The sequence below is a fragment of the Perognathus longimembris genome, chromosome 4 (assembly GCF_023159225.1).
Source record: "Perognathus longimembris pacificus isolate PPM17 chromosome 4, ASM2315922v1, whole genome shotgun sequence".
Classification (NCBI taxonomy): Eukaryota; Metazoa; Chordata; class Mammalia; order Rodentia; family Heteromyidae; genus Perognathus; species Perognathus longimembris.
Window position 1 is genome coordinate 51,745,982 of NC_063164.1, and position 23,459 is coordinate 51,769,440.

Below are 23,459 nucleotides of genomic sequence, written 5' to 3' on the forward strand. Positions count from 1 at the left end.
AAAGTAAATTATAACATCTTAGGAGGTTTTAAGTGCTATGAAGAGTTTAGGATGTGGTATTCATTTATATTCCACTTATTTATTTGGTAAACATATTAACAACTACTATTTGTCAGGTACTGTTTGGTCCTTATAGATTCAAACATAAATAAAACAAAATGAAGCTTCTGGCCTTAAGAAACTCATAGTTTAGTGAGAAAGATGGCTAAGTCAAAACAAACAAAAGATAATACTTGTAGAGTAAGTCACTGTTAAGCGATGTGTGTTGGAAGTACAGAAGGTATCCTACCCAAGAAACCTTCATAGTTGTGATGGTCATCATGGCACAGAAGAAGTGATACTTGAGTGGAATCTGTCAAAAAGAATAGGAGCTTAGTGCTAATTAGATAAATATGGAGAATTCCAAAGAGAACAGGAGGGCGTGCACATGCACATGTGCATATGTGTCTCCCGTGGGGGAATTTGTAGTGTGCACCGTGGCATGTCTGTGAAATAGCTTTGTTGCCTTGGGAGACATAATAGGAGTGAAATTGGGGACTTATGTGCTGAGTTTCATTGTGATCTATAGACTTGTGACTCAAAGTCTTGGAGGTCCTTTTTATCCTGTCTGTGTATGAGTGTGAACTCACAGAGATGACAAAATGCCCCTTACTAAATATCAGTTTGTTCATTTCAAGGAGAACCTTATTTTTACTAAAACCATGCATGACTGTATTATGAACCAGATGCAATCTTTAATTTAAAGCTTCCTTTGTTCAAGGCTAGCACTCTACCACTTGAGGCACAGCTTCACTTCTGGCTGTTTTAGTAGTTTATTGGAAATTAGAGTCTCACAACTCTTGGGCTGGCTTTGAATTGCAATCCTCAGATCTCAGGCTCCTGAGTAGATAGGATTATAGTGATGAAACACTGGCTCGGCCTGATCTCCATGTCTTTTAGAATATCTACATGCTTCCTTTGTGATCATTTCAGTAGTCCATCTGAGATGTATATCTTCTCTGAAGTTTCATGTGATGCTCCTAGGCTAGATTGTATTGTTAAAATAGTCAAATAGATCCAAGCTCTTAATTTGTTAGAGTATAATAGATCAATAATGAGTTTTGTTGAGAAGAGAATCTAATAATGTTGACTAGAGTTTACTTGTTAAAGGGCCTGTTTCACTTTTAAAAAGGAAAACATGTTTTTTATCAAAAGTTTAAAAAAAGAGAGGGAGACACTAGGAGAGATTGAGGGAAGGGAAGACATCATACAAAGGAAATGTTCTCATTACCTGATTCATGTAATTGTAACCCTTCTGTACATCACCTTTAAAATAACAGTAGAGGGTCTGGGAATATGGCCTAGTGGTAGAGTGCTTGCCTCGCATACATGAAGCCCTGGGTTTGATTCCTCAGCACCACATATATAGAAAAAGCCAAAGTGGCACTGTGGCTCAAGTGGTAGAGTGCTGGCCTTGAGCAAAAATAAATAAATAAAAAATAAATAAGGGGCTGGGGATATGGCCTAGTGGCAAGAGTGCCTGCCTCATATACATGAGGCCCTGGGTTCGATTCCCCAGCACCACATATACAGAAAATGGCCAGAAGGGGCGCTGTGGCTCAAGTGGCCGAGTGCTAGCCTTGAGCAAGAAGAAGCCAGGGACAGTGCTCAGGCCCTGAGTCCAGTCCCCAGGACTGGCCAAAAAATTAAAAATAAATAAATAAATAAATAAAATAATAGTAAAGTAAATTTAAAAAATTAAAAACATCTTTAGTCTTCTGCCTTCCTTTATTAAGGATCAGATTGAGTTTGGGTGAGAAATTGATTTATGGAGTTGTAATAAAAATTATAATTGAGTGTGTGAAACACACACAGTTAAACTGTAAGACCAGCGAAATGTGAAATTTCCTAGAAACACGTTTTTTTCTTTTTTGTTTGTTTGTTTTTCTGAAGAGGTTCTTTTAGTTTTCTGGTACTTGGGGCTTGTACTCAGGGGTTGGACACTGTCCCTTAGTTTTTGTTTTTTTCTCAAGCCTGGAACTCTACCATTTGAGGTACAACTCCACTTTTAGTTTTGTGGTGGTTAGTTAAAGATAAGAGTCTCGCAGACTTTCCTTCTCAGGCTGGCCTTGTCCTCAGATCACACATCTCAGCCTCCTGAGTAGCTAGAACTACAGGTGTGAGCTACTGGTGCCTGACATCTGAAAAAGCTTCTGAATTTCCTGAATGCAATGCAAAAATGAGTGGATTTGTATCTGTATTTTACTAGAAAGGAATTTCAAGTTTCAAAAAGGCCTATATGTATGTGTGTATATAATGTTGGTCATGGGGCTTGAACACTGAGTGTGGGTGCTATTGCTGAGCTTTTGTGCTCAAAGCTAGCACTCTACCTCTTGAGTCACAGCTCCACTTCTAGATTTTTTGGTGGTTAATTGAAGAGAAGAGTTTCATGGGTTTTTTTGGCTGGGTTGGCTTTGAACCAACCCAGATCCTAGATCTTCAGATCTTTGCCTTCAGAGTGGCTATGAGTACAGGTCTGAGCCACTAGTGCCTGATTGTTAAACATTTCTTAATTCAACAGAATTGAAGGCTTTGATAATGTTGGCTTAGTCAAAGAAGTCAACCTTCCTTTGTTTAATGGGAAAGTAAGGCCTAGAGTGATTGCTTAACTTTCTTGGTAGCATAAAATCAGTTTAATTTTTAGACCATCTTTCTTATTTAAATTGAACCTGGGACCTTGTATTTTCTCAGCAAGTGCTCTACCATTTGATTTGATTCCCTAGCTCAAAGGGAGTATAGTCATTTTAGCTTTTACAATTTTTTTTAAAAATTGATTTATTTATTGTCAAAGTAATATAAAGAGGGGTTACTGTTTCATACATAAGGCAGTAAGTACATTTCTTATCAAACTTGTTACCTCCAAATGAGGTGTTTTGTTTTTTTTTCTAGTCCTGGGGCTTGGACTCAGGGCCTGAGCACTGTCCCTGGCTTCTTTTTGCTCAAGGCTAGCACTCTGCCACTTGAGCCACAGTGCCACTTCTAGCTTTCTCTATATATGTGGTGCTGAGGAGTCAAACCCAGGGCTTCATGTATGTGAGGCAAGCACTCTACACTAGGCCATATTCCCAGCCCTACAATTATTTTTTAAAAACATACATTCTCTTTTTCTATCTCTCTATCTACAACAGTGGTATAAGGTTAAAATAAAGTTGGAAGTTTTATTCTAGCCTATTGTAGTTGTTTTTGATGATTAGTCCTATAGATGTTTAACTTGAAATGACAACACATAGCATGGCTTAGAATCATCCATCACCAAATCAAAGTGAGCAAGTGGAACCAGTATAGAAAAGTTGAAGTTATTTGGTTAAGAGCATGAGAAAAGCTGGTTTATAGTGGTCAATATTCTGCTCTTCTGGATATAGATTCATTGCACGTATTAACTTTCTCTTGGCATATAAACTGTTCTTTTTCTTCCTCCCCATTTCCTGTCCCTCAGTAGGTGGTGAAATCAGGAATGTTTTGATACAGGTGCTTGTTATGGAGAGCCATGTGAAAGCAGCCTTGCAAGTGGGGGTGAGGGTGGCAGGAAGAAATGAGAGAAAAAGAAGGAACAGATTATACTAAGCAAAAGGAAAGAAATGTACATATCACCTGACCTGGAAAAAATTGTCTTATTATTAATGTTCATAGAGTTGATAAGCATTGTAGACTAGAATGACAATGTCTATCATTGGGAAGGTTAAAGAAATGATGAAAGCAGGGGGTTGGAGGGAGCGAAGGTGGGAGAAAAATGAGGAAGGGGTTTACAAGCATGACAAGAAATGTACTCACTACCTTAAGTATGTAACTGTAACCCCTCTGTATATCATCTTGACAATAAAAAATATTCAAAAAAGTATGAAGCATCTAAAATTATGTCGAAAGTGGCAGTCTTCTAAAGAACTTCTGCCCTATATCACTATTTGTGTTATATATTCTCATACCTCTGAAAGACACTACCTATCTTTAGATCTAATCAAAGCTAAAAACCACATGTGGCTCATTGCTCTTTTTCCTTCTTCCCTCCTTTCCTCTTTCTTCCTCTTTTTATTTCTTTACTCACCTTCTTTCTTCCTTCCTTTCCCCTACCTCTTTCCTTTCTTCTTCTCCTTCTTCTTTTTTTTTTTGTTACTGGGAATGGAATCTAGGACCTCATTCATGCTTAGCATGGGGTCTACCACTGATCTATACCCCAAGTCTACTCATGGCTTTTTAGGAATGGGTGGATGGTAATGATGATATCTAATATGTTGTAACATTATTTGGTTTTACTTCCCTAAAATTTGTGTCATGAATGATAACTATTTTTTTTTGGTAGGGCCCCAATGCCAATCATAATGGATGAATAATTTTGATTAGGGACTTTTTCCTTCAAGCATTCACAAGACTCTCAAGCACTGCTAGGACTCTGGGATGCTTTATTTGGGGAAATGGCATTCCTCTTGAGTGGTGTACGGATTGGGTGCAAATTAAGTGAGCAAAACATTGGAGATTGTGGGGTTATTCAAAAGAGCATGGATTGCTCAGTGATGGCCCTGAGAAGAAACGTGGGTTGTTCTAACTGTGGAAGAGTAAGTAGGCTGCAGTGTAGAAAACAAGGGGAAGATATGGATTAATTAGGCATGTGGGCAAACAAGCCACATGAAAGATTGGGTCTCTTCCTTTATATTACAACTTTTATAAGTGTGTTGTTCAAACCAGGCTTCTTTGAGAGAGCTACTAATAGTTTTGTAGAACATCTTCTCTCTCTACTTTAAGTGTGACCACTGAATAGTCAAAGGGGTTAAGATAGAAAAGTGACTTGATCATATTTGCATTTGAAACATTTTGCCTGGGCTGGCTTTGAACTGTAATTCTTAGATCTCAGCCTGCTGAAAGAAAGGATATGTCCCGGCCATCCCAGAGGACCATGAGGAGATAAGCACAGACAGGAGAAGAAGGTTCATAAGGAGGTTTATTAGTGGGGCCATAGTTCCCACGGGAGAGGGAACTACATGGCATCTGCACCTTCTCTCTCTCTGGGGGTAAAGGGGAAGACGGTAGGTAGTGAGTAGGAGTGGCTCATTAGGAATGGGTGGATCTGGGGGCTAGTGGGAGAAGCTGAGGACCTGAGGCTAGGGAAATGCTAACATTCCCCCATTTGTTGTTTATTAATAACAGAGGAGGAGTATCAGGCTGGGAGTATGGGCGGAGGTTGTTTCTTCTGGAGCTGCTTCCTGCTGTAAAGGGGCGAAGTAGTCAGGGGTCCCTGATTCGTCATTTGGCCTGGTACCGAAGTATTTGTTTGACAGTTTGGTTGGTAAAAGTCCTCATCATTTCCACGAGGATGGTTATCAGGGCCAATACCCATGGTCTCCTCTGGCTACCTCCTGCAGCTTGGGCACATCAAGAAGTCACTGGGGCTGGGGTCTTCAGGGTCCAGATCTGCGCTGGGCAGAGCAGTGTAGTAAGAGGATGGCCTTGAACTGCAAGTTCCCAGGTGGCATCCTGGGTGAGGGATGTCATCCTGTTAAAAGCGACTTTTGAAAAGGTCAGGCAAAAGGCTGACAAGTACACAGGACCAGTTAACCTGAACGACATGGGAGAACACACCCTGGGCACAAGCCAGAAAAGTTCCATTTGGAACATAAACCCAATTGTGGCCCATTATAAGGAAGGAATTATAACTGGACTGGGGGCAGGAAGGAAGTGTTTAGGGATAGTGGGCTGGTTGGGAGTAACCAGTCAGAAGCTTGTGTGTGTGTGTGTGTGTGTGTATGTGTGTGTGTGTGTGTGTGTGTATCAAGTAACAAAGGCAAGAATGCAAGTTTCTGTCCAGATGGAAAATGGACAGGTATGGACATTAGGTGGGTAAACAACTATTCCTTTGATCTCCCGGCTCTGATTAATTTTGAAAGGGCAAGTTTAAATTGACTCCATTTAAGATGAGACTTCATCTCCTCTTACTCTTCTCCATGGTTCCTCGTTGTCAGGATTGACCTTGTCCTGAAGGTCTAGGTGCTCATTGCTTGGATAGCTTGTCCCAGTTGGCATTCACAGGGTTTGAACTCAAGGCCTGGGCCCTGTCCCTGAGCACTTCTGCTCGAGGCTAGTGCTCTACTACTTGAACCATGGTGCCATTTTCAGAATTTGGATGATTCTCCTGAGCCAAGCTTCCAGTCTGGCTCTTTGCTGGTTAGTTGGGAGATGGCGTTTTAGAGGGATTTTTTTTTTTTTCTGCCCGGGCTGGCTTCGAACTGTAATCCAAGGAGTCTTAGCTATAAAAGCCCTTTTTATTTCCAGTTAAAGCAACAGGAGAACAATAGGAGTAGAGCTTACCTGTAACTTGTTGAGAATTGACCAACAAATACTTGCAAGAGTTCTGCTGTAACACTTAGAGAACAGCAGACTGAATGAGATCCATGTGCCATCAAATCAAATCATATCATTTAACCTTACTAGCAGGTGGAAGAGAACACAAATTAATAACAATCAAGAGGGCAAAGGGTCAGGACAATGTAAAAGTCTCAGCTTCATGGGATCCAAAGTGGCTGTGTCTTCCGTCCCGAATCAGCTCGCTTCGTTAGGTGTGATGGAGTCAGGCAGGAGAGATGGGTTGGATCTGGGTGAGGCTGTAGTGGCATCTCAGAGTCCCAAGCCCACCCAGAGGACCACCGAGGTAACTTCTTCTGACCGAACCTTCTTCTCCTGTCTGTGATTATCTCCACATGGTCCCCTGGGATGGCTGGGACATATCCTTTCACTGAATAGCTAGACTGAGTTTTAATATTATTATTACTTGCCAACATACTATTTTCAAATTGTCTGCTTTTCTTTTTTAGGTATTTTAAAAAAATTGTCAATGTTGTGTTTTTACTAAGAAAATTAATCTTTTCCTAATCTGTATATTTTCAAATGTGTTACTACAGGGATATTCCATAGTATATCCTTCTGAAATTTCAGTTTGAAAAAGAAAAAATAGACTTATCAGTATGCATATTTTGTGCATATAAATTAAAGTTTTTAATTCTACTTGGACACTAGTTCCTTAAGAATAGAAAAAAGATGGGGTCTTTGTTAGGGGCTTACAAAAGAGTGACATTCCCTTCCTGTCTCCTTTCCTGGAATATATCTATCTTTCATCTGTTTTTGGTCACCTTGCGTTAACATTCATACTGTAGTGGCAGATGAAATGCCTGATATTTTCCCATCCTTTAGTAGCTAGTATTAATTTATATTTTGTTCCAGGTTGATCTCCTATCAAGAGTTCTTGGCATTTGAGTCTGTTTTGTGTGCTCCAGATTCCATGTTCATAGTGGCTTTCCAATTGTTCGACAAGAGTGGAAATGGAGAAGTGACATTTGGTAAGGGAAAGAAAAGGTTATAAGTGATAAATAAAGTTAGTGATGCTGGTGCAGCCTTTGATTGCCAAATCTAACAACTGAATATAGACAGCTGAGTATTTAGGACCTAGTCAATAAGTAAAGTATTTATTTCCTAAAACAATTTACAGAGATAAAATGGTTTTACTTTCTTCAAAGTGTGAGGCTCTTGCAAAAGATTAAGAAAACTAGGAATGCTGTTACTTCAGCTCATTAAGTCACTGATACTTTGGCATTCTAAAATATATGGTTCAAAATTTTCTTGTTCTAGGCCACCTAAGCAAAATTTTTTATCAAGTAGACTGTTAACAGTATAGAAAAGTCCTGTCTTTTTTTTTTTTGGTTGTTGTTATTTGTTTTTTTGCCAGTACTGGGGCTTAACCTCAGGGCCTGTGCACTGGCCCTGGCTTCTTTTTGCTCAAGGCTAGCAATCTACCACTTGAGCCACAGTGCCACATCTGGCTTTTTCTATATATGTGGTGCTGAGGAATCGAACCCAGGGCTTCAGGTATGTGAGGCAAGTGCTCTACCACTAGGCCAGATTTCAGCCCTAGTCCTGTCATTTTTAAAAGGAATTTTAGGGTAGGGAGTCCAGAGACTCTTTGTAGCATCTTTGGGAAATTGCTTTATGTCAACAATGGGATTAAAGGAGAATTAAGACAAAATTGATTAGTGTTCTCTGAATTTCCCTCCCTCCATTTTAGATTTTTGGCTTTACACAAAACAAGGCTTGAATATTAAAATCACTATCTGAATTGTGTATAGAAATTTAAATCCTTTGGTAGACATATCATCACATTTTGATGTCTCATAGCTGTACAAGTTAAGACTTTTGTTTGTAGCTCTATATTAGTTTTTTTTTTATTCGTTTTATTTTAGGAAGGTTCCAGGGCTTGAACTCAGGTCCTGGGCACTGTCCCTCAGCTTTTGTGCACAAGGCTAGCACTCTACCACTGAAGCCGTAGCTCCACTTCTGGCTTTTTGGTAGTTAACTGGAGATTAGAATCTCATACTTTCCTACTGCGGCTGGCTTTGAAATGCACTCCTTAGATCTCAGCCTCTTGAGTAAGTGATTATAGACATGGGTTAATAGTACCCTCTATTATGTTTTAAAGATATCTGTTTGCAGAAATTAGTTTATTCTCAATGAAAGTATTGGCTATTTATTCCTGTAGCAGGAATAATTTAAATGAAAACAGTATAATGCTTTCAAAGATTTTGAGTTCCTTTTGTACCATTTTTTCTTTTAATATTTGAAAAAATATAAAATTTATACTTAGTTATTTTAAGTATACAGTTCAGTACAGTTAAGTGTGTTTATACTGCTGTAAAATATATCTATAGAACTTTTTCATCTTGTAAAACTGGACTTGAACTCTTTTTATGGTGTGAATTAGCACGAATATATGTTTAAAAAAATAAAAATCATGTTTATTTTTGGCGGTTCTTGAAGTTGAACTCAGGGTCTTTTACTTGCTAGGGAGGAAACTCTATGGCTGATCCATGTTGAAGCCCAAAATAAGGATTTTTCCCAAGTGCTTTAGTGCTATAACACTAAATGTAAATTTGTTGTGATATTTGTATTATAAGTAGATAGATGTCCTTTACTTAAACCTGAAGAATTATCACAGTACTGGTAAACCTGGTGAGGCAGTCCATATGAATCAAAAGTTCCAATGGCGCCTTGGCTATTACTTTGGTGGGCATATTTTCTAGTTTGACACTGATTTTTCTCCCTATCTATGCTTGTTGATCCAATAGAATCCTTTCCAAAATAAATACTATGTAGTACTCTTTATATTTCTGCATATATCTTGGCAATCCTCCTGCTTTGGAGATAGCTCTGACCATTTTGCTTCCTGAAGAATGTTGACTTTCCTCTTAACCACTTATATTCTGTGGTTTAAAGAACAAAATTGCTGTCATCTCATCATTTAACATCAATTCTGTAGTGCTATTACTACTGTACTTTTTATTTTCAGTAAGTATCACACATACCCATGTCTTCCAAATATGGTACAGAAGTGCTTAGAAAACAATTTGATACAAATGTTTGAGTTAGAGATGGTATACTTGTACTTATATAATGTGTGAAATATGGATTTAATTTCTCAAAATCAAATTTTAATATATTTAGTTCCCTGCCTTGGTATCACGCTTCCTCCATTTGATTGCTTTTCCCAAGTTGCTTAAGATACTTCATCCAATAGACTAGCAACAGAGATGCGTGATATTGTGGGCAAGAAGACTGAAATGAGTGTAGGAAGAAGCTGGTTTATGTATATACCTTACTTCATATGTACTTAATTGCTCTCTCATGTTTTTAGGTTGTTTTTTTGTCAGTCCTGGGGCTTCAACTCAGGGCCTGGGCATTGTCCCAGAGCCTCTCTGTGCTCAAGGCTAGCACTCTACCACTTGAGCCACAGAGCCACTTCTGGCTTTTTTTGTTTATGTGGTACTGAGGAATCGAACCTAGGGTTTCATGAATGCTAGGCAAGCAGTCTACCACTAAGCCACATTCCCAGCTCAGATCTCTCATAATTTTATAGCTACTTTTTCTCTTACATTACAACTTATGAGTTAGGAATTCAAGAAATATAATTAGGTTAACAAATAAGTTTTAGTTTTTATAGCACCTGATATAAACTAAAGAACAGATGAACTTTCTAGAATCTTGCTTTCCAGAATCTAGTTCTGTAATCTAGTGACAAGATTATTATGGAATAGGGGAAAGTTTCCAGGGTCCATGTCCAGCTGGATCTCTCTCTCTTTCTCTCTGTCTCTCTGTCTCTTTGTCTCTCTCTCTCTCCTCTCTCTCTTTGTGTCTCTCTGTCTCTATCTCTGTCTCTCTGTCTCTTTGTTTCTCTCTATTTCTCTCTTTTTCTGTCTCTGTCTCTCATTCTCTCAATAGAGTAAGTTAATTTAAAAGTGAAAGGAAAGCCACGAAAGAAGGAAGAATAGATTAGATTAGATTTCCCAGTCCTGTGGAGAAAAGTCCCCTCAACCCTCCTTTTTAAAGACTGGATCTCTTTATGCAACCCATGCTGGCCTTGAATTCATGATTCTCCTACTTTAGCCTCTCAAGTGTTAAGAATTCAAGCATGCCCACTTTGGATGGTTGTCTTAATTAAGGATTTTGTTAAGGTCCTGTGGTTGCTTTTTAGTTCAGGCAGTTTTACTATCTAGCCTAGGATGGATCCTTAGTTTTGAGGATCAATTTTTAGACTTTCCTATGTGTGTGGTTTGAACCCAAGTCCTCATACATGCTTGGCAGTCATTCTACCACTGAGCAACATTCCCAACTCCAGCTTTAGACAAATTGTTCCACTTAAACTGAAAAGAATCATAATGAAGGAGAAAAACAAGAAAAGCATTGAAATGATTACTTATAATGGATGCCATTTCATAAAATTTCTGAGACCCACTTATTTCAGGTTGTACTCAAGACGACAGAATCTCTGCATGAGGAAATAATTCACTTGGACTTTATTTTTTATAGGCTTTTTGGATCTATGATGAAGGTCAGTTTTCATGTTTGTACCCATTTAATAAAATGAATTGTGCTTATGTATTTATAGACACATGTTTAGATAGAAGAAAAATTTGAGTGTCATTATAACTAGAATTAAATCCTTTTTTATCAAATGACCTATATTTTCTAGTTTGAAATAATTTAAGGTGTACATTTCTCTTGTGCACCCAAAGAAAGTTAGGTGAAAATATTGGATACAAGATGCAATAGGGGCTGGGATATAGCTCAGTGGCAAAGCACTTGCCTAGCAAGTGCAATGTCCTGGGTTCGATCCCCAGTACCAACAACAACAACAAAAGAAGATACAATAGAGAGAGGGAAAACCATTATGTCATCACTATCTCTAGCAGACAGTGAAGATAATGTTATCTGTATACTTGTGTGTATTGTTCTCATCTATGCTTTTTTTCTTAGATATGCTTCTCATGCACATCAAATTATATATTTAAATTGTGTCATCTTTGCAATGATTATATATAGCAGTATTGAACAACATTTACTTGAGTGCTAGACAAAGTTGTGTTTTTCTTTTGTTCTTGTTAGAGATGCCTCTATTTTGAGAGTCAGGACTTAATTAAGCATTTCAGATTGTGAAAGTTCAAGAAAGCGTTCTGGAAAGTTTTGTTTTTCTTTTTTAAAATAAATAAACCATTAGTTAATTGTTCCAGCTTCAGTGTTCTTTTAATAAAATTCCTAATGCATGCTGTGAATAAATATTTAATGGCTTGTGTATATACTACTTCTAGGTGGCATGAGCCTTGTAGAGGCTATTGCATGATTGGTGTGTAAATTTGTCTTGATCTCACTATTCTCCATGATGTACTGAACATTCTGATTGATAGAATTAGACTGAGGTAACCTAGTTAAGTAGTAATCCTATATTGTGTTGTCAAAAGTTGCCATCTATTTATCATAAATTTAGCACAAAAAGTGTATTGTTTTGTCAAAGATATAATCTTTTTTAAGTAGATGACTATGAAACATATGTTCTGAATTCCCTATTAAAACCTCATCAGAATTCTGTACCAGTGTTTACGTAAAAATGGAAGTTCAATTTTTTTCAAGGATATATCCTTCTTCTTGACAGTAGATCCTCCCAAAAGAAGAAATAACTTTTGATTTGGTATATGTTGGTTATAAGCCTCTACAGAAAATATAAATGTGTTCCATTTGTGCCTCTGCAGTAATTTTTCCCCACTAAATGGAAGAGTAGATTGGAGTGGTTTAAGTATAACCACTACTATTATTTAAAGGGTTAGGAGATGGTAGTATAGATATGAAAAATATGTGCTTTTTTCACTAGAAACAAAGCTATAAAAATGGAAAACTATGAAATTATAATGGTGATAAATACCTAGTTTACCAACATGGAGTGGTATGAAATTCTATTGGTGATAAGTAACTCAGATAATTTAGCATAGAGTTTCAACCAAGTATTCAATTAAATCATGAATTTTTTTCTTTGTATTGCTTTTAGACATCACACAGAGGACCATTTTTTAAAAAACTTTAGGCTATTTAAGTAGCTTACAGTTTGAGGTTGAAGGATAAAAGGGCACTATGCTAGTTTTTCTGCTGTTTGATGGTCGACTTTTAGAGCTTCTATACTAACAGGTGCTCTTTAAGTGTGAACTCATCTTTTCTGATAAATGAACTCTTTACATATATTTGGCCACAAGATCACACTATTGAGTGATCATACAGTAATTGCCTCTGGAGGTAGGTAAAGGACTACCAGAAATACTTACTTCCAGAGCAACAGGGACGGACGGTGTTTGCCCAGGCTTCTAATGACCTACCTTGGAGCAGAACCCAGAAGCTGGGACTGAGTTGATGTACTATGTTGACTGAGACTTCACAAATATTTGCTGTTGGTCTTTTTTGTTGTTGTTGTTTTTCTTTTCTTTTTTGACCTCCCAGTTGTTCCTACTCTTCCCCTCCATTTTTCCTTCACTGAAAAGCACCTTCACAAGTATCACCATTGTGTTTGTTCAGTTCTACACAAGGATAGTCACTGCTCATGGTGGGTGTCCTGAGAGCTTCTCTAACTTCACTTTAAGAACTGTGCAGGTCAGACTCAGCTATTGAGGAGCCCCTCCCCCCTCCCCTGGCAGTAAGAACATTGGTTCTCAAGCCTGTAAATTGGAAGCAGAGGCTCCTGCTGGGCTGGAATCCTTGGACTCAGGATGTCAAGCTGGGCTGATGGTAGGTGGGCTGTGACACAGGGCTGATGGCTTGTATACCTACAGGAGGAGTTCTCTGGCCACACCGTTGGTACAGCAGCTCCTTCCAGGCTCATTCATGGAACAGGCATGGTGGCAGTCTTGGAGAAGAGTGCCAGCCCCGGTCAGAGGTAATTTTGTACTGCAGAAAGATGAACAAGACCAGTAGGAAGCTCCCTTAATAACTAGGGGAGGGATGAGGGTGGATGAGATGGGAAGACACAGTGTGGGTAGCTGGGGAAATTGAAACCTCTGTTAAGACAACTTATATAATATATATGCTTCAATGTGTATTTCATTTAGTTTAATCATTTATAAGTGACTGATACAGCTAAACTGACTAATGTTAAACGTCTGTGAACATTTTTACTTAATCACAGTTGTCACCATTACCTGCCTGCCTGACAAGTCATTGTGCTCCCTCCTTTGAGCAAAGAGAACATAATGACAGGCTACTTTTATATCTGGCCTGAATTCCCTTTCCAGAGGAATTATAAACCATCCCTTTCATAAACCCATGCTCTGCAGGAAGTGAGAAAGTGGTCTATTGTTTTCTATATGTCAGAAAATGAATGGATTCCTGTTCCTTTTTAGCAATTCCTGCCTACTGTAAAATACTAGATTACTAGATCACGATTTTGCTGCTGGTAAGATGTGACTGTCATATCCCTTTCATCCAGGCCAGAACTCTGGCCCCTGAAATAGCGCTGTTAAGGAGTGCTATTTAGAGCTAAAGATCTTTGTTTGCCACTGGAAAGATGGGATTCTCTCTGGGTGGGAAACTTGCTATGCAGTTTCTGTTAGATATAGTTGAGAGTATTGGTATTCCCTTTCATGTCATGCAGGACCTGATGAAACCAAGCAAGATCAGAACATCAGCTATTTGAGCTTTTTGTCTCATACAGTTATAAACTCTCCAGTGCTAAAGCATTAATTCCTCCCCCTCTCCCAACCCCAGCCATTACTGGGGTTTGAACTCAAGGCTTCTCACTTGCTAGGCAGATGTTCTACCATTTGGGCCATGCCCCAACCATATGTATGTATGTATGTATATAAGTATTAATATAGTAATATAAGCATATTCTGGTTTTAAAAATGATTATGAACTAGCACAGTAGTTATGCCTGTTATTTTTGGGATATTCTTGAACAAGCCTGAGGCATTTGGTGTAGAAATAGCAACAGAAAAGGAGAATACATTTCAAGAGGTTCCAGAGTAGGTTTAAAATTGTGTTAGTTTTTTTTGTTGTTGTTTGGTTTTGGTTTTTTGCCAGTCCTGGGGCTTGGACTCAGGACCTGAGCACTGTCCCTGGCTTCTTTTTGCTCAAGGCTAGCACTCTGCCACTTGAGCCACAGTGCCACTTCTGGCTTTTTCAATATATGTGGTGCTGAGGAATCGAACCCAGGGCTTCATGTATACGAGACGAGCACTTTACCCCTAGGCCATAGTCCCAGCCAAATTGTATTAATTCTAATAAGTACAGTTGCAGCCTGTGACATTACTAAAATAATAAAAAAAATCTGGTGAGTAGTAAATAACAGTGTATCTTAATAGTCATTAATAAAACCATGCACAAAGCTGTTTGAGACAACTTTAGGAGAAGTAGTAAATGTTCAAAAGATGCTCCCAGGAAATGCCACTTCTGTATATAGGGAGAGATTGCTATGAGTTGTTTAGGCCATTATTTTATTGATCTCAAAAACATTCTGAGATTTTATTAGAGATTGCTAGGAAGTTTAGAAGAGAAGTGTGGCTTAGTGGGAGATACTTGCCTAACATATGTGAGGACCTGGGTTTGATCCTCACTACAGGGAAAAAAAAGGTTTTATTAGAGATACTTTTGCAGGTATAAGTAATACATTGTAAATTTAGTATATGCATATACTATGTGATAATGGGGAAAATATAGATTATGAAAAGTTCTTAATTTGAAGGCTTTGAGTCTTTCACTTGATAATAGTTTCACATTTAATTATTTTAATTTTTATTGTTGTTATGGTATTGGTGCTTGATTTAAGGGCTTCCCATACTTTTTTTTTTTTTTTTTTTTTTTTGGCCAGTCCTGGGCCTTGGACTCAGGGCCTGAGCACTGTCCCTGGCTTCTTCCCGCTCAAGGCTAGCACTCTGCCACTTGAGCCACAGCGCCCCTTCTGGCCGTTTTCTGTATATGTGGTGCTGGGGAACCGAACCTAGGGCCTCATGTATCCGAGGCAGGCACTCTTGCCACTAGGCTATATCCCCAGCCCCGGGCTTCCCATACTTTTATTCACCTTTTTCCTGGCTTGCACCTACCACTTGAGTCACATTTAATATGATATTTTTTGATAACTTAAAAGGGGTTTATCCATATTACGTACCAATATGTATTTTCTTCCTTTTTTCTTCTCCTAAAATTTTTTTTTTCTCCCAATAGGATCTTGCTAAGCTAACCAGGCTGACCTCAAACTCACTGTATAGCACTGTGTACATTTCTTCAAATGATTGAGGTTTGGGAATTATAGCCTTTAAAATAAAACTTCATGGCCAGGTGTGGTGGTACATGCCTGTAATGCTAGCTATTTGGGATGTAGAGCAAGGAAGATGGGTAGTTCAGGGCCAGCCCCAACAAAAGTTAGCACAAGACCCTACCTGAGAAACAAGCTGGATGTGGTAGTGCACATCCATGGCCTTGGCTACTTAGAGGTGGAGATAGAAGGATTGTGTCTGAAACCCAAGGTAAAAATTTTGTTTTGTTTTGTTTTGTTTTGCCAGTCCTGGGCCTTGGACTCAGGGCATGAGCACTGTCCCTGGCTTCCTTTTGCTCAAGGCTAGCACTCTGCCACTTGAGCCACAGCGCCACTTCTGGCCGTTTTCTGTATATGTGGTGCTGGGGAATCGAACCCAGGGCCTCATGTATACAAGGCAAGCTCTCTTGCCACTAGGCCATATCCCCAGCCCCCCAAGGTAAAAATTTGAGACCCTCATTGAAAAATAAACTAAGAAGCAAAAGAACTGGGGACATAAAGCTCAAGTGGTAAACTTTGTATATGTGGCTCACATGCTTAGCAAGCCTGATGTCCTGAATTCTAACTCTAGTTCCATAAATAAATAAATAAAATAATGACATAATTTACTATGACATAATTTACTTTAATAATATATAAATATTTGGGCACTAGTCCTGGGTCTGGGCCCTGTCTCTGAACTTTTTTTTCAAGGCTAGCACTCTACCACTTGAAGCCACAGCTTGACTGTTGCTTAATTGAAGCTAAGAGTCTTACACACTTTCCTGCATTAGTCTGGCTTTGAACTACAGTCCTCAGATCTCAGCCTCTGAGTAGCTCAAGAATAGCTCCAGCATAGCCACTGGCAGCCGGCTAATTATGAACCATAATATTATTTAATTATATAATTTAAATAATGCATTTCTTTCTTTCTTTCTTTTTTTTTCTGCCAGTCCTAGGGCTTGGTCTCAGTGCCTGAGCACTGTCCTTGGCTTCTTTTTGCTCAAGGCTAGCACTTGAGCCACAGCACCCACTTCTTGCTTTTTCTGTGTGTGTGGTGCTGAGGAATCGAACCCAGGGTTTCATGCATGCTAGGCGAGCACTCTACCACTAAGCCACATTCCCAGGTTTAAATAATGCATTTTAATTCTAACTTTTTTAGATATAATGTTTACACACAAAACTTAGTATAAAAGGATGCAAGAAAGTACATGACATTGCTAATGCCTTAAGGTATGATACAGAGTTTGGCTTATATATTATACATTGTAAGTGTTTCCTCTCTAATATATGTACCAAGTTTGGTTTTTTAATTAGTTACTTAACTAATTTGTTATCATATTTTGTTTCCTGTTTTTTAACTTTTAGTTGAATACTTATTTTGATTAAAAGTAAGCAATTTAGCTAGTTTAAGGATAGAAACACCTAACTAATTAAATTAGATCCTAAAAAAAAATCTCCACTGGTCTTCCATAATATTTTTTAGTCCTAAGTATTTTTTGGAAACTTTTATTATTATCCAGAACCTTGTACATAATAGGCAAGCATTCCACCACTGAGCTATGTTCCCATACTCTCATTCTAAGGCCAGTCTTTTTATATTGATTAGGAACCAAGACCATACACATGTGACTAAAAGATTATTTATTGAAAGATAAAGTGACATTTTATTTCAGCTCTCACTCTGGTCAGCTACCAGCATACACCTGGAATGTAGAAGCCTCTTTTTGTTGTACTGAAATATTTTCATTTACATAGTGAATTATTAAAGTGAAAAAGAAAAAGACACTAGGATCCCATTGAATTGCTATTAAGTTCTTGGCTTTTAGAAACAAAGACCTATGGAGTATTTAACTTGTGTTTGTGCAAGGTGAAAATATTTGAACTAATTTGAAAGCTCTGAAATACGGTTGTGACTTAGGCAAGAAATGAATTCTGTGTTCCATTTGAGAGAAGAGATGAGAATCCCATCTTCCCAGTGACATCCAATGCCTTCTTTCAACTTTGCTCATTGCTGTAAACTGCTTAGCTGTTATATTGAGTCTAGATGTGTGGGATTCCCAATTCAGAATTCTTATATTCTCCCAACCCGGTAGTAATGCTTTTATTAGGAAAGAAGGTATATAAAACAAAGGGAATCCATTAAACTATTTACAGTATGAGATCAGTGTCTTATTCAAAGAATTTGTAGAAATTAGAAAGGACCATATGCTTATAGGAGACTATAAAACAATAAATTTATATTTACTAATTCTCTAATATAATTTATAGCTATTAGTAGTAGATTCTTTTATAATAAAATTGGCTCAAATTTGAAAATAATATTGTTCTTAAGACATCAGTAAAAGAGGCTTCCTGCTTTCTTAACCTTGCTTATGTTATTTTTTGTCTTTGGCATGAGCTTCTAAATTAGCGTAGTCAGTCTATGCTTGTTAAAGTACCAGTCATTTGTGAACTGACTTTTCTAATAAATGTAAAACTAAGAAAGAATAATGTTGCTATGCATGAAGAAAGGCTGTAGAGTTTTTGTTGTATATTATACAGTGTGACTGGTTCCTATTTAAAAGTTAGTGCACTGTGTTTAGTTCTTTACATAAAAGTGATTCACTAATTTCACTTATCTTAAAATGTTATTATAGTTCAGACTATTAATCATGGATTTTATAGGGATTTTGAAGCTTTGTGTCAGGACCATATTTTTGACAATATCAGAAGCTTTTAATAAGGTACTTGCTGCTGAGCTAATGATATACTTTTGGTAGTATTTTTTATACCTATCTTCAATAGACATATTCAGGGAAATGTGAATGTAATAATCAAGCCTCAATCAAACCATACTTACTATGACAAATATTGCATTATACTGTAATTTAGGTATTCATGATTCTGATAAAGGGTTTAATTCGACTCCTTGAGGAACCAGGAAAACACTATTGATTTTACACTGGAATGTAAAGTAGCAGTCATTTATAATGCAAGATATAAATCACTTTCTAATTAAAATTAAATCAAGAGAAATTAAGAATTTCGTGGCCTTCTGTGTAATGGTACACAATCTTAAGTGTAAAATTATATTTTGTATCAATGTGTTCCTGTGCATGGGTTTCTGGGCACAAAATTTTTTTTGCAGTTAATCTTAATAGAAGCAGATGATATTGACTTTAAAAACTTCTCAAATTTTTTTTTCTGTAGGAACATTGCAGTGGTTTGAATTACACATTACAGGTATAATTGATTTATTCTTGTTTTCCCTTTTAAGAAAATGTCAAAGAAATTTTTGGACAGACTATTATTCATCACCATATCCCTTTTAACTGGGACTGTGAATTTATCCGACTGCATTTTGGGCATAATCGAAAGAAGCATCTGAACTACACAGAATTCACACAGTTTCTCCAGGTAAGCTTAGTTTTAATAAGTGGCATAATTATATACTATTCTTCCTCTACCTCCTTCCCTTTCATTTTTGTTTAGAGCAGAAATAGGAGTATTTATTTTGCTCCATTTTTATTTTCTACTTACTAGAAGCAGATTCTTTAAATGCTTATAGCTATTTCTTTCAGTATTTATCTCCATTTACTTTGTAAAGTCATTTTGGGGCTTTTACTATTTCTTCTTTTTTTTTTTTTTTTTTTTGCCCATCCTGGGGACTGAACTCTGGGCCTGAGTACTGTCCCTGGCTTCTTTTTGCTCAGGGTTAGCACTCTACCATTTGAGCCACAGCGCCACTTCCAGATTTTTCCATGTATGTGGTGCTGAAGAATCGAACCCAGGGTTCAAGTATACGAGGCAAGCACTCTACCACTTGGCCATATTCCCAGCCTTGGCTCTTACTATTTCATTTTGAGCATTTTTAATTATTATTTTTTCTTTTTGTATGTGTGCCATCTTGGGGCTTGAACTCAGGACCTGGGTGCTGAGCTTCTTTTGCTCAAGGGTCTACCACTTGAGCCACAGCTCCACTTCTGGCTTGTTTTGTGGACTGGCTTAGAACCGAAATCCTCATATCTCAGCCCCCTGAGGGGCTAGAATTACAGGCATGAGCTACTGGTGCCGAGCTTTCACTTTGGCTATTTTTGATCAAATTCTAATTGTGGACTAGAAGTTAGTTCTTTGATCTCTCCCTTGCTGCCATAGACATGAATATTTTCTTTCCCCATCCAGGTAATTATGTGATGATTCCATTTAGATCGGTAATCATTATATTACTCTAATTATAATTCTCTACAGCCCTTCATACATATGGGTTCTGTTTGGTTTTGTTTTTTTCCAGTCCTGGGGCTTGAACTCAGGGCCTGAGCACTGTCCCTGGCTTCTTTTTGCTCAAGACTATCACTCTACCACTTGAGCCACAGTGCCACTTCCGGCTTTTTCTACATATGTGGTGCTGAGGAATCGAACCCAGGGCTTCATGTATATGAGACGAGCACTTTATCACGAGGCCAAATTTCCAGCCCCTACATGTGGGTTCCGTTAAACACATATAGTCTTTTTTTCTCACCAGTATTGTCTAAACAATACAGCATAACAGCTATTTATATAGCATTTATATCATATTTTATTTTTATTAATCTACAGATGATTGAAAGCGTATAGGAGAATGTTTGTAGGTTATATGCAATGATAATTTAAAGATATAAGAGGAGCTAGGGATATAGCATGGTGATAGAACACTTGCCTGATGTGCATTGAGGCTCTGGGTTCAATCCCTCAGAACTGCCAAAAAAAAGTCCAAGTACATGAGAGGATATGTGTAGGCTATATACAAATCCTGTGCCATTCATATGAGGAACTTTAGCATCCTCAGATTTTGAGGGGGCAGTCAGGCCGTGGACCCAAAAGCTCATAGATACTGAGGGAGGACTGTACAGCTTATGACTACAATGATTAGTTTTCTTAGATTTGTTATTTCTTATTATTATTTCTTAGCTATATTAATGATAACTCATCCCCATACCTTCTTATTAAAATTCATATACTTAAAGAATTCTTGGAGCTCTCCAGGAGCTTCTAAAAATAAATTAGGGTCTAGGAATGTGACTCAGTGGTAGATGACTTTCCTAGTGTAGTTCAGTGGCTCTTAGAAGATTCACAGTATTTTTCAACCAATAAATCTATCTTGTTCCAAGCATTTCATTACCACAAAAGAAAATTTAGTAATCACTTTTTATTCTTGCTTTCTTCCCAGCTTCTGGTAGCCAACAGTCTGCTTTTTGTTTCTATGAACATACCTATTTTAAGTATTTCATGTAAATGAATCATAGGCTATAACCTGTCATAACTGGCTTTTAAAAAACTTAACTTTTAACGATTATTCATATTGTAACATATTCATATTTCATCCCTTTTTTGGGCTTAATAGGATTCCCTTGTATAAATATATATTTTTGACTATCAATTGATAAACTATTAAGTTGTTTCTACCTTGTGGCTACTAGTAATTGTGCCCCTACAAGTGTTCATATGCAAATATTTGTTTGAATATCTGTTTTCAGTTCTTTTGAGCATATTTTTATGGATAATTTTTCTGGATCATGGATTAATTCTGTTTAGCTTTTCTTGTCTTGTCTTTCCTTTTCTCTTTCCTGCTGCTACCCTCCTCTTCCTCCTTTCTCCTCCCTCTCCTTCTTTATCTCTCTCTACTTTTCTATCTCTCTCCTTCTCTGTCTCTCTCTCTCCTTTTCCCTCTCTTCTTCCTCCTTTATATATTTTTTTAAACAATGATAAATATTGAACCAAAGGCCTTGTGTATACTAAGCAAATGAACTACCATTGAGCCATTTCCCCAATTTCTATGTTTAAGGTTTTAAAGGAATCACTAGACTATTTTCCATGGCAGCCACCCTATGTTCCTGACTTGCTTTATGGTCAACAAGTAGACTCTGTGTCTGTGTGTGTGTGTGTTTGTGCGCGCATGCGTGCCAGTTCTGGGGTTGGCTTTGAATCCTAATCGTTAAAGTCTCCCTAGTAGCTAATATTATAGCTACTCAGAATGGCACCTCGCAGAAAGTGGACCTTGTAAGTGTGCTGCACAGCTGTTTTTCTTTCTTTTTTGTTTTTGCCAGTCCTGGGCCTTGGACTCATGGCCTTGAGCACTGTCCCTGACTTCTTTTTGCTCAAGGCTAGCATTCTGCCACTTGAGCCACAGTGCCACTTCTGGCCATTTTCTATGTATGTGGTGCTGGGGAATGGAACCGAGAGCTTCATGCATAGGAGGCAAGCACTCTTGCCACTAGGCTATATTCCCAGCCCTGCATAGCTGTTTTTTATGATCTCCTTTTACCTTCATCCTGGAGAATCTCTTTGCCTTTTGCTTTATTGAATTTCCTATTTGCTGGGTTTTATCTTTCCATTTATCATGATTTTCATCTTCTGATTTACTTCATTTTAGTGGAATATTTCCTGTATTGGCTTTCTAAGGAAAGTACAGTTTAAAAACATGGAGGCTTTTCTCATAGCTCTAAACCTCTTTATCATTAAATAATCTGACTGGGCATTAAATTTGAAAGCCTTTTTCCTTTTTCTAGCTTGTAGTTTAGCTACCAAGAAATCCAGTTTGAATTTTAGGCTTTGAGCTTGCTCTGCTTGCTTGTTCAGGAACACTGTACCATTTAAGCCACATCTCCAGCCCTGGTTTTTGCTGATTATTTTGGAGATGGAATCTTTTGGACTTTTCTGCTCAGGCTGGCCTTGAAACATGATCCATATTGATCTTAGCATCCAGTGTGGCTAGGATTATAGGTGTGAGCTACTGATGGAAGGCTCCATTCTCATTCATTTTTTTTTCTTTTTTGTCATAAGGCTTGAACTCAGGGCCTGAGCACTGTCCCTGGCTTCTTTTTGCTCAAGGCTAGCACTCTACCACTTCAGCCACAGCACCACTTCTGGCCTTTTCTATATATGTGGGGCTGAGGAATCGAACCCAGGGCTTCATGTATATGAGGCGAGCACTCTACCACTAGGCCATATTCCCAGCCCCTCTCCATTCTCATTCTTGATTCAATTTTGAAACTCTTTTGTTCTACTCTGTTCTTTTTTTTTTTTTGTCAGTCCTGGGGCTTGGACTCAGGGCCTGAGCACTGTCCCTAGCTTCTTTTTGCTCAAGGCTAGCACTCTATCTCTTGAGCCACAGCACCACTTCCTGCTTCCTGCTGAGGATTTAAACCCAGGGCTTCATGCATGCTAGGCAAGCACTCTACTACTAGGCCACATTCCCAGCCCTCCTTTGTTCTATTCTGGATGGATTTTTTTTCCTGTCTGTAATATTACAACATTTCATGATATTCCTTTGTGTATGTTTATTTTTAGACATTTTCTTGGCATCTGTGGCTCTTCTAATCTAAAAATTTCAAGTCTTAAAAAAGTTTCCTTCTTATATTTCTTCAGCCTTATACCTTTCCAGGACTATTAAATATAAATATTTTTGTTGCTTTTCTAATTTCCTTCTGTGGCTTCTATTAATTAAATTTTTTTTGTTATATTATGAGTTTCTAGGGGATCTTTTGGGTTTCTGAAAATTCCTTCAAAAAATAGCAGTGTTCTTATTGCATAGGTGTTCTGTTTTCTCTCACCTGTCCAAGGATATTAAAGACCTTTTTTTTTAAGTGATAGGAAAATATAATTGAAAAGAAGTATGGTAGAGAAGAAAAGCATGTGGCATAGATATGCCACAGGAAGACAGCACTTCAGCCTATCTCAGACATCAGACATCATGTTCTGTCTTCTGTTTTTTTCTTTTTAATTAAAAAGATTTCCCTTGCAAAGTGTGTTTTCTCTAAGTTTCCTTTTTTTCTCTGTCTCGTGCTTGCTTGTTTGCTTACTTGCTTGCTTTTTGTTGTTGTTA

The 23,459-nt window shown here is 37.9% G+C and overlaps 1 protein-coding gene across 1 annotated transcript in view; it reads left to right on the forward strand.

Annotated features, from left to right (window-relative positions):
* Slc25a12 (solute carrier family 25 member 12) overlaps nt 1-23,459 on the forward strand; it is a 98,085-nt gene that overhangs the window by 24,885 nt on the left and 49,741 nt on the right. Inside the window, exons 4-5 of the mRNA XM_048345249.1 lie at nt 7,246-7,361; nt 18,876-19,015. Of these exons, the coding sequence (XP_048201206.1) occupies nt 7,246-7,361; nt 18,876-19,015 (256 nt within the window). The remainder of the gene's footprint in view (nt 1-7,245; nt 7,362-18,875; nt 19,016-23,459) is intronic.